At 42.9% G+C, this 17,195-nt stretch overlaps 1 protein-coding gene across 3 annotated transcripts in view; it reads left to right on the plus strand.

Annotated features, from left to right (window-relative positions):
* The window catches only part of LOC139242055 (BTB/POZ domain-containing protein KCTD8-like), a 445,346-nt gene extending 434,441 nt beyond the window's left edge, over window positions 1–10,905 (plus strand). Inside the window, exon 4 of one of the 3 annotated variants that reach the window (XM_070870210.1) lies at window positions 9,284–10,905. In XM_070870210.1, the coding sequence (XP_070726311.1) occupies window positions 9,284–9,695 (412 nt within the window). In that variant the 3' untranslated portion in view covers window positions 9,696–10,905. Of the gene's footprint in view, window positions 1–9,237 lie in introns of all 3 variants that reach the window. The other 2 variants (XM_070870217.1, XM_070870204.1) reach the window with 2 other exon arrangements.
* The last annotated feature ends 6,290 nt before the right edge of the window (window positions 10,906–17,195 follow it).

Below are 17,195 nucleotides of genomic sequence, written 5' to 3' on the forward strand. Positions count from 1 at the left end.
TTGATTATGTTATTTGCAGTGAAATACATTTCTAGCCGATCCACGTATGCTTTAAAACGTTCCTGGTTGTGTCTATATTCACCCAAATATCCCAATACACCTACCATTTTAATCTCTAGCTGTTCACACCGTGTGCTGTATTTTACCTCGGAATTTTGTAGCTTTTTTCAAAGACGGAAACTTCCAAACTCTCTCTGTCAGCTGGCTGAATCCTTCACCAACAAAATTTCAGCTTTAAATCATTCAAAAAATCCCATCTTCCATTGCCAAATGTGATATCTTCACAGAGCACAGCACACCCAGCTTCCTAACATGGCAGGCAGCTCTCACAGAAGTCTCCGGAAATCTGCCTGGGCTGTTTATTATTAACCCTGCACTTGCAGTTATCAATACGTCCACATCCATAGTATGGAGCTACAAACATTACAAGCTTACAGACATTACAGCTGGGCGCTTGAAGTCAGCATCTGAGTCCACTGCAGCAGAGCTGGTTTATGATTTTGCTCTCTGGTGAGCTGGCAGCTGTGGAGTCCTATCCCCCTACCCTAGCTCCTGGAAACTTGTGCCCAGTGATTCACTACATGAAGACACGTCCTGTATCCTACCCTCTGAAGTACACTTGTTGCTAATCTCTGAGTTGGTGCTTGCGAGAGTCAAATCGAGTGACTGCATCTTCAGGAATGTTGGGTTTCTCTTCCTGAAGTGGCAGAGGTATCTCCACATTCTGCAACTGACATGAAAGAGAGAGCTAGCTTTTAGTGTGAAGGGAGAGCAAAGAGAGATGAGTGGCTGATGAAAGCAGCTGCAGTTTGTCATGCGCAGTATGTAGAGTAAGAGAGAAGTAAGAAGGGAAAAAGAGGATAAGTTGTGAAAAAACCCTGCATGGCATTGCCACTCACAAGGGCCATGACTTTGCCCCTGCCTGTGATTGTCAGCATGCTCTCTTCATTGGGGGAGAGGCTGTACAGGTGGGCTCGGTTTCCTCCAGTGGCAGCCTCCTGTCTGAAGTTATGCGTGAACTTCTCCTGGAAGAAAGGGGGTCTGCTAGTGACATCCTTGTGAGGTATTTACACAATGTACCTGTCATGGTCAATTAGTTGACATGCAGTGTGCCAGATATGAGTTGGGGGGAAATGAGGGTTACATTAGCGGAGAGTATGAAGAGAAGGAGCTGGAATGAAGTGTGGGGCAGTGATTGTAGAAAGCTGAAGGGAAATGGGGAAGGGAGTATTGTGAGTATTAAGGCTGTAGATGGTGGAAGTGTGAGCAGATAGTGCAAGTGTAAGTGTAAGTATTCTTATGTTGACAACTCAGATGAGGTCATTGAACTTTTTGCGACATTGTAGCCATGTCCTTGGAATTAAGCTCCTGCCATTGGCTTTCTGTCCCCTGGGGGAGCAGGAGCTCCCTCCTCCTGGACCGGGGCCTCCAAAGTAGCTTCAGAGATCTTGCTGGCCCGGTCTGAAGGTTTTGCAGCCATTTCTGTGTTCAGAAGTGTTTCTTTATTGTCTGCAGCTGGTGCCCCTCCTCTTTAAGAGGTGCAGGCTGCTTTTAAGTAACATTAGAGAAGCCCAATTGCCAACCCTCCCAAACAGATGTGCAGTCAATGTAGCACGCGCATCATGCTGGCATGAGTCACCACTCTCTGGGAAGAGAACATTTTAAAAAGTGGTGGGTAACTATAATTTTTAACTTGGTTTAAAGGGTAGTGAATTATATAAAGCAATTTAATGGTTTAGGTGACAAGCATACACACTCCTATGGCTATATCATCTGAAGCCAATTCTGCTCATGCCTTGTAATTCGGTCTGTTGGGAGCTATTGCTCTACACCTATCTGTCAATATAATAAGAATTCCTGTGTCTGGTGTCCAAAATTGCCACTTCTGAAGTGTCACTTCTTTTTTCGTGTGTATGGAGTGATGAGGTGCCATCTTTGTGCATATAATTGGTTGTCTGGTTTCATTAAAAACAAAATTTCAAAGATTTCTTTTACAAATACTTTTTAAAATAATTTACTGTAATAATAGTTCATTAAAAACCTTTTTAATACAAAGATTGATTAAATAAAACAATCATATGAAATAAGAAACCAAACAATCATGTTGTTGGAAAAAAGCAACATATTTTCAGATACCATGACAGTTCCCATTTCTATCTGTGTTACTCTTCTACCCCAGGTATTTTATTGAATTCTCAATCTGAAGGTCACTCCAAGATTACAAACCATCTTGATATGGAAATATATCGCCGTTCCTTCATCGTTGCTGGGTCAAAATCCTGGAATCCCCCCTTTAACAGCACTGTGGGAGTAGTTTCACCACACAGACTGTAGCAAGTCAAGAAGGCGGCTCACCACCCTCTACTCAAGAGAAATTGGGGATGGGCAATAAATGCTGGCCTTGCCAGCAAAGCCCACATCCCAGGAACTAATTTTTAAAAACTGGACCGGGCTCCGTTTTCATTTGGTGTCCGTCCCATGATCGCTGCCACAACTTCCGACATATGGTGAGAAGGTACTTCTTCCACCTGTACTGCTGCCATCCTGACACCACCTTAGACCTTGCTGCTCTGCCTTGACCTGCTTCCCTCTGAGGAGTCTCAGCAATGTATGCCACTTCTTTGTCTGATCCCAGACTATTCTCCTTGACAGCATCTCTTGATCATTCCCTGAGCCTTCTGATTTTTTTCACATGCACAGTCTCTGGCTCAATCTGATAAACGAGCCCATGAGCTTCCCTTCCCAGTGAGTATAATCCCTCTCGGTCCTCCAGTCCCTGGCCCGCACATGCTCTGCATATTCTCCAGACTGCCTCTGCTCCTTGCTAAACATCCTGGCTCACCTCTGCTCTTCATTCATTTCTTGATCCACCCCTGCTTCCAGCCCCTCTCCCCCTATTATGACTGTGTCTTCTCGGGCCCTTTAAATGCCTTCCTAGGCCCCAATACAACCAAAAGAATTTAACACTCATATTTTTAGTGACTCAGTGCTTTCTCTGACAATCCCTGCAGAGCAAATTGTGGATTTTCAGTAGGCAACAGACAGGTTGTTACAGTAAGAGGTTTGCAGATGCAGATGGCAGCGGGATGATTCCTAACCCCCTTGGACCCATTAATTCCTTGTTAAGCTGCTGGGTCCTTGGGTCCATCATGTTCACTGACTCAGTTCCTGCCATCGTTGATCCCTGTGGGAGATGCTTTTTTGTGGGCTTCTAAGTCTGTCCACATTTCTGATAACTGATAATATCCTGAAGCACCTTTGGAAGGTGTTTCCCCATCGTAATGCAGATTCTGAAGCCCGGTTTTCTGTGAATTAACATTTCATGTTCAGGCTACACAGTCCCTCACAGTCCCAGGCTGCCTGCTGTCTCTCAGGTCCACTCCAGCACTCATTCCCTTCCATGCACTTTCTTCCATGCTCTTTGCCAGCTCCAGTCTGTCTACTTCCATTGTAGGCATGGTTTCATATACCTTCCTCAGCCCCAGATTCCTAGTCCTCCCGAGGATCTGGTCTGCCACGCCTTCCCAGCCCCAAACCTCAACGCCCACCCCCCCGCACCCCAAGGTTTTCTCGCACCCTCGTGTGTTGCAACTGGCAGGTGGGAGGATCTGATTGCTGTCCCTTGTAAACATTTTGACTCTGCAAACTCCCAAAAGGACAATTTTGCAAAGGACTACTGGGATTGTGTTGACACTAGGGGGCCAAAATTGCCCCTCTCCTTAAGGTCTGTTTCCACCACAAATCGGCGGCCATGCTGTGGATTGGAGTGGCCACCGACTTTTGGTAGAATGGCTGCTGATAACACAATTGCCCTTCCGAGGTTTCCCAGCGGTGCCCCAATGCCCCCCCGCCCCCCACCCCCATACTGCTCCGCTGCTGCCGATCCATGTTAAGTGCATCATCACCGTGCGCACCGCCAATCTACCGGCCCTGACGGCGAAATTCCGCTCTGAAAATCTTCGGTCCGCACGGCGGTGCCAAAAGCTGTTTTTTCCTGGTGATCCAGTGAAATTGTGGCCTTCTGCAATGGCAGTGCGGCTTCCCTTAAAGGGGAGGATGCACTGCTGCTGCTGCAATGGTTTTTTTTTGGCCGACTGCCATGTCGGCCCGATAATTATGATCCTGGGTTCAGCCGGGCTGCCAACAGGCAGCCTGGCATCCCTCTTGGGTGCCAGGCCGTTGGCCCGGCCAAAACCCCCCCAGTTGGCCCAGTGGACCGAAGTTTTAAAATCGCAAAGTCTCTCCCATTTGGTGAAGGAGAGAGCTTTGGTGATGCGACGGCGTGATGACATCATCGCAGTGGTCACTCTACACCACCCCCAACTTCCACCCCTCAGGTGTTGCCACCGCCTTATATCCATCTCTCTCGTGTAGTCACCGCCCCCATTAAGAGCAACTTCCGGATCCGAATAAAAAAACCAACAAAGAGCGGAATTTCGCTCAAGCGGCGACCTCAACCACAGCTGCAGTAAAAACCATTGAAACGGTGTGCGTGTACCCCTTTTTGGATGCGGGACAATTTCGAACCCCAGCTTTTCCCAGCCTGTTGTAAATCCATCTCCCAACTTTCCAAGAAAAAATTGTGAAAACAGACCAATCAGCGGATGTTGAAAATGGTATCAGAAGATGCTGCCTAATTGGTGTGAACTCCTGGATTATTATTTCCAGGGTGGTCAGATTTTTCCATGGGTGCTTTGAGGATTCGGCTGATGCTGGATAGCTTTACACTGAAAGACAGGTGGCTATCAGAGAGATAGGCTCCAAGTGGGCCTTCAATTCGCTGTAAGAGATGAGAGGAACATGCGAGAGAATGGAAGAGGAAGTCATCATAGGCAGTCCCTCGGAATTGATGAAGACTTGCTTCCATTCTTAAAATGAGTCCTTAGCTGGCTGAACAGTCCAATACGAGAGCCATAGTCCCTGTCACAGGTGGGACAGATAGTCGGTGAGGGTAAGGGAGGGTGGGACAGATTTGCCGCACGCTCTTTCCGCTGCCTGCGCTTGATTTCTGCATACTCTCGGCGATGAGACTCGAGGTGCTCAGCGCCCTCCCGAATGCACTTCCTCCACTTCGGACGATCTTTGGCCAGGGTCTCCCAGGTGTCAGTGGGGATGTTGCACTTTATCAGGGAGGCTTTGAGGGTGTCCTTGTAACGTTTCCTCTGCCCACCTTTGGCTCGTTTGCCGTGAAGGAATTTCGAGTAGAGCGCTTGCTTGGGAGTCTCGTGTCTGGCATGCGGACAATGTGGCCTGCCTAGCGGAGCTGATCAAGTGTGGTCAGTGCTTCAATGCTAGGGATGATGGCCTGGTCGAGGATGCTAATGTTGGTGTGTCTGTCCTCCCAGGGGATTTATAGGATCCTGCAGAGACGTCGTTGGTGGTATTTCTCCAGCGACTCGAGGTGTCTACTATATATGCATACTGTACAAATCTGTCACCAAGCTCATGATCTACAGGGCTGTAGTTATACCCGCTCTCCTGTATGGCTCAGAGACATGGACTATGTACAGTAGACATCTCAAGAGGAATTATGCATGACATGTAGAGTGGCAGACATAATGATGCATATAAAATTACATACAAAAGAAGAGAGGAACAGAGAGAGAGAAACTAAAGGTGTAGAGAAGAGAGGAATCAATTGGAAGGCGACACTCAAGTGTAAAAAGAGAGATATAGAGATGACAACAAAGAAAGTGTGTAAGAACCATATAGAGAAGAACAGAGGGAAATTGAAAGATTGGAATAAAAATGGAAAGGCAGAGTGAAGGAGAGAATATAAGAACATAAGAACATAAGGATTAATAAATGATCTCGGAATAAAAGATCCACTAGGAATGAGTGACCATAACATGGATGAATTCCAAATTCAGTTGGAGGGTGAGAAGGTTGGTTCTGAAACCAGGGTCCTAAGCTTAAATAAAGGAGACTACAAAGGTATGAGGACAGAGTTAGCTAAAGTGGACTGGGAAAATAGACTAAAGTATGGGATGGTTGATAAACAGTGGCAGATATTTAAGGAGATATTTCATAACTCACAACAAAAATATATCCCAATGAGAAAAAAAAGACTATAAGAGAAGGGATAACCATCCGTGGCTTACTAAGGAAATAAAGGATGGTATCAAATTGAAAACAAGGGCATACAATGTGACCAAGACTAGTGGGAGGCTAGAGGATTGGGACATTTTTTAAAGCCAGCAAAGAATAACTAAAAAAATGATAAAGAGAGGGAAGATAGATTATGAAAGTAAATTAGCACAAAATATAAAAACAGATAGTAAGAGTTTCTATAGGTACATAAAAAGGAAAAGAGTGGCTAAAGTAAATTTTGATCTGCTGCCGGATGAGATTGGGGAATTAATAATGGAGAACAGGGAAATGGCAGAGACAATGAACATATATTTTGTATCGGTCTTCAAGATAGAAGACACTAAAAACATCCCAATAGTGGATAATCAAGGGGCTATAGGGAGGGAGGAACTTAATGTAATCGCTATCACTAATGAAGTAGTACTTGGTAAAATAATGGGACTAAAGGTGGACAAGTCCCCTGGACCTGATGGTTTACATCCTAGGGTCTTAAAAGAGGTGGCTGCAGAGATAGCAGATGCATTGGTTGTAATCTACCAAAATTCCCTGGATTCTGGGGCGGTCCCAGCGGATTGAAAAAACTGCAAATGTAACGCCCCTATTTAAAAAAGGAGGCAGACAAAAAGCAGGAAACTATAGACCAATTAGCCTAACATCTGTCATTGGGAAAATGCTGGAGTCCATTATTAAGGAAGCAGCAGCGGGACATTTGGAAAAGCATGATTCAATCAAGCAGAGTCAGCATGGTTTTATGAAAGGGAAATCATGTTTGACAAATTTGCTGGAGTTCTTAGAGGATGTAACGAGCAGGGTGGATAATGGGGAACCAGTGGTTGTGGTGTATTTAGATTTCCAGAAGGTGCCACATAAGAGGTTACTGCACAAGGTAAAAGTTCACGGGGTTGGGGGTAATATAATAGCATGGATAGAGGATTGACTAACTAACAGAAAACAGAGAGCCAGGATAAATGTGTCATTTTCCGGTTGGCAAACAGTAACTAGTGGAGTGCCGCAGGGATTGGTGCTGGGTCCTTAACTATTTACAATCTATATTAATGACTTGAATGAAGGGACCGAGTGTAATGTAGCTAAGTTTGCTGATGTCACAAAGATGCATGGGAAAGCAAATTGTGAGGAGGACACAAAAAAATCTGCAAAGGGATATAGACAGGCTAAGTGAGTGGGAAACAGTTGGCAGATGGAGTATAATGTGGGCAAATGTGAGTTTATTCAATTTGGCAGAAATGATAGCAAAGCAAATTATAATTTAAATGGAGAAAAATTGCAAAGTGCTGCAGGACAGAGGGACCTAGGGGTCCTTATGCATGAAACACAAAACATTAGTACGCAGGTACAGCAAGTAATAGGAACATAGAAACATTGAAAATAGGTGCAGGAGTAGGCCATTCGGCCCTTCGAGTCTGCACCACCATTCAATAAGATCATGGCTGATCATTCACCTCAGTACCCCTGTCTTGATTTCTCTCCATATCCCTTGATCCCTTTAGCCATAAGGGCCATATCTAACTGCCTCTTGAATATATCCAATGAACTGGCATCAACAACTCTCTGTGGTAGGGAATTCCACAGGTTAACAACTCTCTGAGTGAAGAAGTTTCTCCTCATCTCAGTCCTAAATGGCTTACCCCTTATCCTTCGACTTTGTCCCCTGGTCCTGGACTTCCCCAACATCAGGAACATTCTTCCTCCATCTAACCTGTCCAGTCCTGTCAGAATTTTATATGTTTCTATGAGATCCCCTCTCACCCTTCCAAACTCCAGTGAATACAGGCCCAGTCGATCCAGTCTCTCCTCATATGTCAGTCCTGCCATCCCGGGAATCAGTCTGGTGAACTTTTGCTGCACTCCCTCAATAGCAAGAATGTCCTTCCTCAGATTAGGAGACCAAAACTGAACACAATATTCCAGGTGAGGCCTCACTAAGGCCCTGTACAACTGCAGTAAGACCTCCCTGCTCCTATACGCAAATTCCTAGCTATGAAGGCCAACATACCATTTGCCTTCTTCACCGCCTGTTGTACCTGCATTGCAACTTTCAATGACTGATGTACCATGACATCCGGGTCTCATTGCACCTCCCCTTAGGGATTTGCATCAGGAAGGCAAATGGAATGTTGGCCTTTATTGCAAGGGGGATAGAGTATAAAAGCAGAGAAGCCCTGCTACAACTGTGCAGGGTATTGGTAAGGGCACATCTGGAGTACTGCGTACACTTTTGGTCTCCATATTTAAGGAAGGATATACTTGCGTTGGAGGCTATTCAGAGAAGGTTCACTAGGTTGATTCCGGAGATGAGGGGGTTGACTTATGAGGATAGGTTGAGTAGGTTGGGCCTATACACACTGGAGATCAGAAGAATGAGAGGTGATCTTATTGAGACTTATAAGATAATGAGGAAGCTCGACAAGGTGGATGCAGTATGGATATTCCCAATCATAGGGGAAACTAAAACTAGGGAACATAGTCTCAGAATAAGGGGCCGCCCATTTAAAACTGAGATGAGGAGAAATTTCTTCTCTTAGAAGGATATAAATCGATGGAATTCTCTGACCCAGAGAGCTGTGGAGGCTGGGTCATTGAATATATTTAAGGCAGAGAGGCAAATTTTTCAGCAAAAAGGGAGTAAAGGGTTATGGGGAGCGGGCAGGGAAGTGGAGCTGAGTCCATAATCAGATCACCCATGATCTTATTGAATGGCGGAGCAGGCTCAAGGGTCCAAATGGCCTAACCCTGCTCCTATATCTTATGTTCTTATGCTATTATCACAGGGACCAGTAATCTTCCATTTCCCAGTAGGTGTTTCTGTTTCTTCATTGAGAGGCCTGCTGTGCCTAATCCCATGGGCTAATTGTGCAATTGCTCATCATTTTCACAAATCCAGGTCTGAGAATTTCGTATGTTACTGGGCATTAGGCTTTGAAAGTGATTGTAACTCATGCACATTTTTTCTCAGGTGAACTATTTATTAGGGTGTCGAGCCACAGAGCTTCCGCATCTTGCCTTAGTGACTTCAAAAGGAAGGTATAGTTTTGATGTCTTGTACCAGTGCATGATGCAGTGAAACAAAGTAATGGAAATGTCTGTGAGTAACTTTTTGTTTTATCAGCCCTTTTCTAACTTTGACAGGAGGACTGCAAAGACCGGCCTCACCAAAGTTGGAATGTGATGGCAGGAAACACGACACGGGAGACAAAGGAATGGAAAGCGGAACCTCTTGTAACGAGCTCTCCACCTCCAGTTGTGAAAGCCAGTCAGAAGCCAGCACTCCACAGGAGAATGTCGCTTGTGCAGCGCAGACCGCACCACTTCAGCCTAATACCCTGACACTGGATCGGCCCTCCAAGAAAGCTCCTGTTCAGTGGATGCAGCAGCCCGACAAACGCAGAAACAGTGAACTTTTTCAAACGCTGATGAACAATTCCCGTGACTCAAGCCTCTGCAAAAAGAAAATTAACGAAAAGCTGAGCGCCGAGGATGAAATGAAAAAATGCATCCTGGATTTTAAGAAGATCAAAATACCTGTTCAGTTTCCAGAGCGTAAGCGCCCGTGGCAGTCCGACCTATTACATAAGTATGGACTTTAAGTCAAAACAAAGACTTGCTGCAGCTTGAGTTCTGTTTGAAATAAGGGTTTGTGGTTCTCATTCACCTGCTGTCCATCTTATATTTTCTGTCTTATCCACTGAATTATGATAAGATTTCAAAAAAAATGTGAAGTACGTCGGTGAGCTGATCAGTCAGAAATTCTGATCTACAGTTCTGCAGGTGGCATGAGGCATACCTTGTATGCTTAGATAAAAAAAAGTTCGTCCATTGAATGCAAACCTTTCTAGTAGGGTCAGCTGGTCTACTGGCAGGCCATGCTATTAGATTATGTATCTGTTGTGGCACGTTTAAGTCTGATTAATAACAGTAGCAAAACTAATGGATTTTCCACCAGTGCATTGATGTGTCAGAAACAGTTATGCATGGGATTAAAGGTTGGATGTGATGCAGCTCTACAAAACTTTAAAGGTTGCATTCATTGTCATTTTTAAGATCACACTGGTCAGTTAGCTGCAGTTGTATTACTCTCCATTAACACAATATGGGCCATCTCCCCTTTTTAAACTGAAACTTCAAATTTGGTAGTATAATTCTTCGAAGATTTACTCTTCATTTAGTAATCGTTTGCAAATTTTAATAAAAAAGAACGACCAAATGCAAGACTGAAGGTTAAAATATTTTTGAAGAATTTACAAAATTTCAAGCTTTAGCATTACATTGCTTTAATAGTCAAACTTTAAATAAAAAAGATTTGACTTATCTAACTGCCTCCATTCCTCAACTATTAGGATTGAATGAAAACAAATCGATTAAAAAAAGTACTATTTTTGGAATGTGGATAACTAGGTTGAAAGTGTTCTCTGTACGTTCGGGGAGATTTTCTTGGGTCTGTGCCCAGGTGCAATGCATTGCCAGGCGAAGTGAATATTGGAAAATCAGTGTCATTATCAGTAAAGGAAGCCACTGACCTTTCTGCATTACAACAATGATTACACTCCAAAAGTACTTCATTGCCTGTAAAGCGCTTTGAGATGTCCAGTGGTCGTGAAAGGCGCTATATAAATGCAAGTCTTTCTTTTCATATTGTAGGGAAATCAGGCAGGCTTGTTTACAGGTGTGCACTCCAGCCTGCCCAAACCCAAACCCAAGCTCCCTTATATTCTTTATACACGTGTTTGTAATTATGCTGCACATAGTATATAGAACAAATCTTCTCCCCTAATTTTGTAATGTTTGGTTTTCGATTTAGTGATGCTTTTCATAAAGAACAATTCAAAAAGGTAAACAAATTTATGTCAAATTCAGACATACTTTAAATTGCAACTTCTTAAATGATGTTATTTTACTTTTTAATTGAAGTATTACAGTAGAGGTTTTTATATTGGGATGATATGCTGTAGTAAACTGAGCTGTCCCACCAGGGTTTACAGTGAACAAGAATAATTTAAAAGCTTTAAATTATATTGACATTTGCAATACAGGATTGTATGGCAATCTGTTCAGAGAGCAGCACTGTCTATATGATAATATACTTGGTAAACTTCTTTCATATACACTGAAGCTCATGCTGCAAAACTGAAAATTACTTTGAGGCTCATCATTGCATCACTTGCAGCTGATGTTATTATGACAGTAATAAAACTCTGTTCTACTTCCTCTCCCCTCAAAAAAATAAAAGTTTGCAAAGTACTGTAGGAGGTGCGGAAATTACCCCTCGCCCTGTCCAATAGGTTATAAAGTTCAGACTTGAGACTTATGAGAAATTTCACAAGGCACATGTGTTCTGCCTTTAACCTTTTATTGAATAGACCGATTCAAAATCCCTAACCACTTTTTGAGCAGTACACCAATAATGTTACTGGAAATCACACATACAACTACCCACAGATGATCAGCCCAGCGTTCATTGTAAGTCTTCCTTCCTGAAATGATTGGCCAGGACACCTCCTTCCCTGACTGCAGCAGTTCTTAATAGGCGAGATGATCATTTTCAGACCACTCCCTCCAACTGAAGTAACGATATTTTTTGACCACCATCTTTTATACAGGTTTTCTTTTATTTATTAGTAATCCAATAATCCAGGATCGTGCAAAACTTTCTTTTAATGTCCGATTAGAATTGTGTAAATTTTCACACATAACACATCCTGTGTTCATTGCCTTTATCAAAGCTCACATTATCCAATCACTCAAAAGAGCTTGCAGAAGTGGTCAATAAACCATTCAATTATATTTCATGTGTTACCTTGCTTTCTGTTCTTTAGAACTTCCAACGTTTGACTCCTCCCTTCAATCACAAATATCTTGTGTTATGACCTTGTGGCCTTTGTGTTGCTGACGCGACATCTGCAAAACTGTTCTTGAAAAGAAAGGGGTTTGTTTATCCCAATTGTAATTGGCACCCCATGCGCAGGATGACACTCTTCAGTCTGGGCCATCTGGAACACAGCCTTTGAACGTACAAAGCAATTTACAAGATTCCAAAAGCTTTGTTTACAAGTTTACAACCTGCCTAACAAATGCCTGCTCACCTTTATTTCATTTCAATAAATGCTTGGCAGAGCATTTTTAATATATACCAAAATCAAGAATTAAGGGTCTGAATAATCTTTCAGTACTTTCTCACGAAGTTGCTGCTTTTTGACTGGAAAGGGACACAATATTCTACATGAATATAGGAAACTAATGGATGGGAAAAGATCATCTGGTCATCAACTCTGACCCATTCTGTCATGTTGTACTAAGCACCGTGACCCCCAATTCAAGGTATGTCCTCACCAATACCTTGTACAGCTGTAGCAAGACTTCCCTGCTTTTATACTCCATCCCCTTCGCAATAAAGGCCAAGATACCATTGGCCTTCCTGATCATTTGCTGTACCTGCATACTATCCTTTTGTGTTTCATGCACAAGCACCCCCAGCGCAGTACTGCAGCACTTTGCAATCTTTCTCCATTTAAATAATAACTTGCTCTTTGATTTTTTTCTGAAAAAGTGCATGACCTCACATTTTCCAACATTATACTCCATCTGCCAAATTTTTGCCCACTCACTCAGTCTGTCTATGTCCTTTTGCAGATTTTTTGTGTCCTTCTCACACATTGCTTTCCCTCCCATCTTTGTATCGTCAGCAAACTTGGCTACATTACACTCTGTCCCTTCTTCCAAGTCGTTTATATAGATTGTAAATAGTTGGCGTCCCAGCACTGATCCCTGCAGCACCCCACTAGTTACTGGTTGCCAACTAGAGAATGAACCATTTATCCCAACTCTCTGTTCTTTGCAAGTTAGCCAATCCTCTATCCATGCTAATATATTACCCCCAACCCCGTGAACTTTTATCTTGTGCAGTAACCTTTTATGTGGCACCTTGTCAAATGCCTTCTGGAAGTCCAAATACACCACTCCCACATTATCTGGGTAGTGAGGGGATAAAAGCTAACCTGAAAGAAGTGAGTTCCTTCCCACATCACTAAAGTGTGCTTCCTTTTGACTGAAGCAAGAATTACTATTGATATTGTCTAAGCAGAACTCCGCAGAGTGCAAAACCAGCTTTACTAACCCAGGAAGGTAGTGAAAGAATGAAACATGTTAGCTCAATGGAAACAAGAGAGAAATATGATCAAACTTTCAAGTGGAAAACAATTGCTTATTAAAATGCTTTCCTTCCCTAAGTTCAAAACTTAAATCTTCATGTTTTCATTAACATTAAAGCAACACATCTACCAGTGAAGGCTTTAACATTGTATTTTGGCCAGAATTCCAATGGGCCTAAACTGTCAAAACAAATGCGTCAGTGCAGAGTATAAGATCGTCCAAATGATAGGATATGAACCCCATCTGAAATTGCAAGGATGGGGTCTTTAGCATGCTTGGAAGGAGGGAAGGGTGACTGGCTGGCACTTGCTTGCATGGGCACATCAGAAGCGTCTGCTCCAATCAGCTCTCAATTAGTGAGACTTTCACTGAGGCTTTTAAGGGTGTAAAGGACATAATTTCTCAACGTAGCCTGGGAATTACCCTTCACCCCCTTAAAGGCTCTCTTGACATGAAAATGGGTGAATCAGAAACACAGGATGGAATCCAGACATACATTGGTACTGACCCATTTCCTGGACCCTATTGGGCAATCTGCCCCAGATCTACACAGCACCCGATTGGAATTCTGGGCCTAATATGCTTACTGTTGTAAGATGATTGTTAACAAATTATGCACTTGAAATTTCTGGGTGGGTTTTTCCGATCTCCCATTGTAACTTTGGCAGAAGATCAGCTGAAACCTCACAGAACCAGCATATATGATCAGGGCTACCGCTAATCTTCTGCTGACATTATGATCGAAGATCAGGAGAACCCTCATGGAAATTCTACTCCATGATTTTGTTATAGGACGGTCTAGCTTCAGAAGAAGCATACCTACAGTTGCTACAATTTGTTTAATCTTTATAGGCAATAAGTATCACAACCAATAGACTAACGTTCTAATGTAATATAGATACTTAAAGATTATTACTGTCTTTCAATCAAGCTTACTGTCTTTCAGATAATGATATTGGTAGTTAACGTTTCCATTTTTTTTTACTGTATGAAGCTGGGTGTGATTTAGCAGGAGAAAATTTCACATTTGGCCCTGATATTCTGGCAGTTTTTTAATTAAATGGAGTTCATCCAACTTCAGCAGAAAGACTGACTGAAAGCTGGTAATTGTTTTAGAGTACGAGCTGGAACAACTAAAAATGGGACATTATTACACATTGGCTGTTAACTTTACTCTTCAATGCTATCACGTTCCAAGCTGCAACTCATGAAGCAGTCTCCTCACAAGAAAGAAGTGGAGTTAATTCTCCAACAAAAACTTTGTGAGGAATTGCAAGATCATTGGCACTTACAGCAAAGGCGAGATTTGCCAATACAGGTGAAATCCTGTACAATGATGTAACCATGATTTCTGTTTTATGTGTGTTGTCATGAGTAATGTAACGTTCTTGATGGTTTGCTCTGTTTGATGCTACTTTTAGCTTTTAACGCCTTAAAAAATGGCTACACTTAAAAGCAAGTAGAACGTGTTTTGTTTAAAGAGGGAGTTACCTCCTTTTAAAAATTAAAGGAAAGTATTTCAATTCTTTGTGGTTTTCTATTTCTTCTTGCTTTTGAATTTTTGTTTAATTAGTGAATATTAACGGCATCATTTGATAACTGAATTGTAGGCATTAGTGAGCTAGACAATGTGGGGGAGATGAAATACTCAATAATAATCCTGAAACTGCATAAATGAGTTGTTGATGTCAGTCGAAGTAACACAGCAGTTTTGATGAAATGACCAAACAAACAGGGCAGATGAGTTCCTTTGATTGGCTTTTTTACACATCTTTTCTAATGCAAGGGTGGACAAAAACTTCTCAAAAGAAGAGTAAGCATCCGATCCCTACTGGTTATATAGATGCCTTACCCATTCATGGAGCTGCACTTTGCATCTGATCTGTTACAGTCAAGGCATAATTGATTGGAACATCAAAGGCTAGTTCTTATGCCATAACACCCTTTGAAGTACATTCTTCTCAAAGGTCATTCTTAATGGCTTCTTCAAAAAAAGCAGTTTCTTCAGCATCAACAGCATTTAAAATTACAGAAAAATAGAAATAACCAAAAGGATGTTAAGGTGAACAGAGCTTGTAAGATTTGGCCTGTCAATCAAGCTGTTGGATAGAAATGTTTGAACACTTAATGCGTTCATCTGAAATTTCTTTGACCACTATTTAATTTTAATGCCTTTGAATAAATCAATGGAAACATAGAAACATAGAAAATAGGTGCAGGAGTAGGCCATTCGGCCCTTCGAGCCTGCACCACCATTCAATATGATCATGGCTGATCATGCAACTTCAGTACCTCATTCCTGTTTTCTCTCCATACTCCTTGATCCCTTTAACCGTAAGGGCCACATCTAACTCCCTTTTGAATATATCTAATGAACTCGTCAAAACAACTTTCTATGGTAGAGAATTCCACAGGTTCACAATTCTCTGAGAGAAGAAGTTTCTCCTCATCTCGGTCCTAAATGGCTTACCCCTTATCCTTAGACTGTGACCCCTGGTTCTGGACTTCCCCAACATCGGGAACATTCTTCCTGCATCTAACCTGTCCAATCCCATCATAATTTTATATGTTTCTATGAGATTCCCTCTCATTCTTCTAAATTCCAGTGAATATAAGCCTAGTCGATCCAGTCTTTCTTCATATGCCAGTCCTGCCATCCTGGGAATCAGTCTGATGAACCTTCACTGCACTCCCTCAATAGCAAGAATGTCCATCCTCAGATTAGACAACCAAAACCGTACACAATATTCAAGGTGTGGCCTCACCAAGGCCCTGTACAACTGTAGTAAGACCTCCATGCTCCTATACTCAAATCCTCTTGCTATGAAGGCCAACATGCCATTTGCCTTCTTCACCGCCTGCTGTACCTGCATGGCAACTTTCAATGACTGATGTACCATGACACCCAGGTCTCGTTGCACCTCTCCTTTTCCTAATCTGTCACCATTCAGATAATATTCTGACTTCCTGTTTTTGGAATATAGGACATGGTGCAATATGGCCGGTAGATCTACTACTGTCCATTTCATCCCTGAACGCCCCCCCCACCACCCACCACCACCCTACTGGAAACATAGAAACATAGAAAATAGGTGCAGGAGTAGGCCACTCGGCCCCTCGAGCCTGCACTGCCATTCAATGAGCTCATAGCTGAACATGCAGCCTCAGTACACCATTCCTGCTTTCTCGCCATACCCCTTGATTCCCCTAGTAGTAAGGACTACATCTAACTCCTTTCTGAATATATTTAGTGAATTGGCCTCAACAACTTTCTGTGGTAGAGAATTCCACAGGTTCACCACTCTCTGGGTGAAGAAATTTCTCCTCATCTCGGTCCTAAATGGCTTACCCCTTATCCTTAGACTGTGACCCCTGGTTCTGGACTTCCCCAACATTGGGAACATTCTTCCTGCATCTAACCTGTCTAAACCCGTTAGAATTTTCAACGTTTCTATGAGATCCCCTCTCATTCTTCTGAACTCCAGTGAATACAAGCCCAGTTGATCCAGTCTTTCTTCACATGTCAGTCCCGCCATCTCAGGAATCAGTCTAGTGAATCTTCGCTGCACTCCCTCAATAGCAAGAATGTCCTTCCTCAAGTTAGGAGACCAAAACTGTACACGATACTCCAGGTGTGGCCTCACCAAGGCCCTGTACAACTGTAGTAACACCTCCCTGCCCCTGTACTCAAATCCCCTCACTATGAAGGCCAACATGCCATTTGCTTTCTTAACCACCTGCTGTACCTGCATGCCAACCTTCAATGATTGATGCACCATGACACCCAGGTCTCGTTGCACCTCCCCTTTTCCCAATCTGTCACCATTCAGATAATAGTCTGTCTCTCTGTTTTTACCACCAAAGTTGATAACCTCACATTTATCCACATTATACTTAATCTGCCATGCATTTGCCCACTCACCTAACCTATCCAAGTCATT

Source organism: Pristiophorus japonicus, chromosome 2, assembly GCF_044704955.1.
Source record: "Pristiophorus japonicus isolate sPriJap1 chromosome 2, sPriJap1.hap1, whole genome shotgun sequence".
Lineage (NCBI taxonomy): Eukaryota > Metazoa > Chordata > Chondrichthyes > Pristiophoridae > Pristiophorus > Pristiophorus japonicus.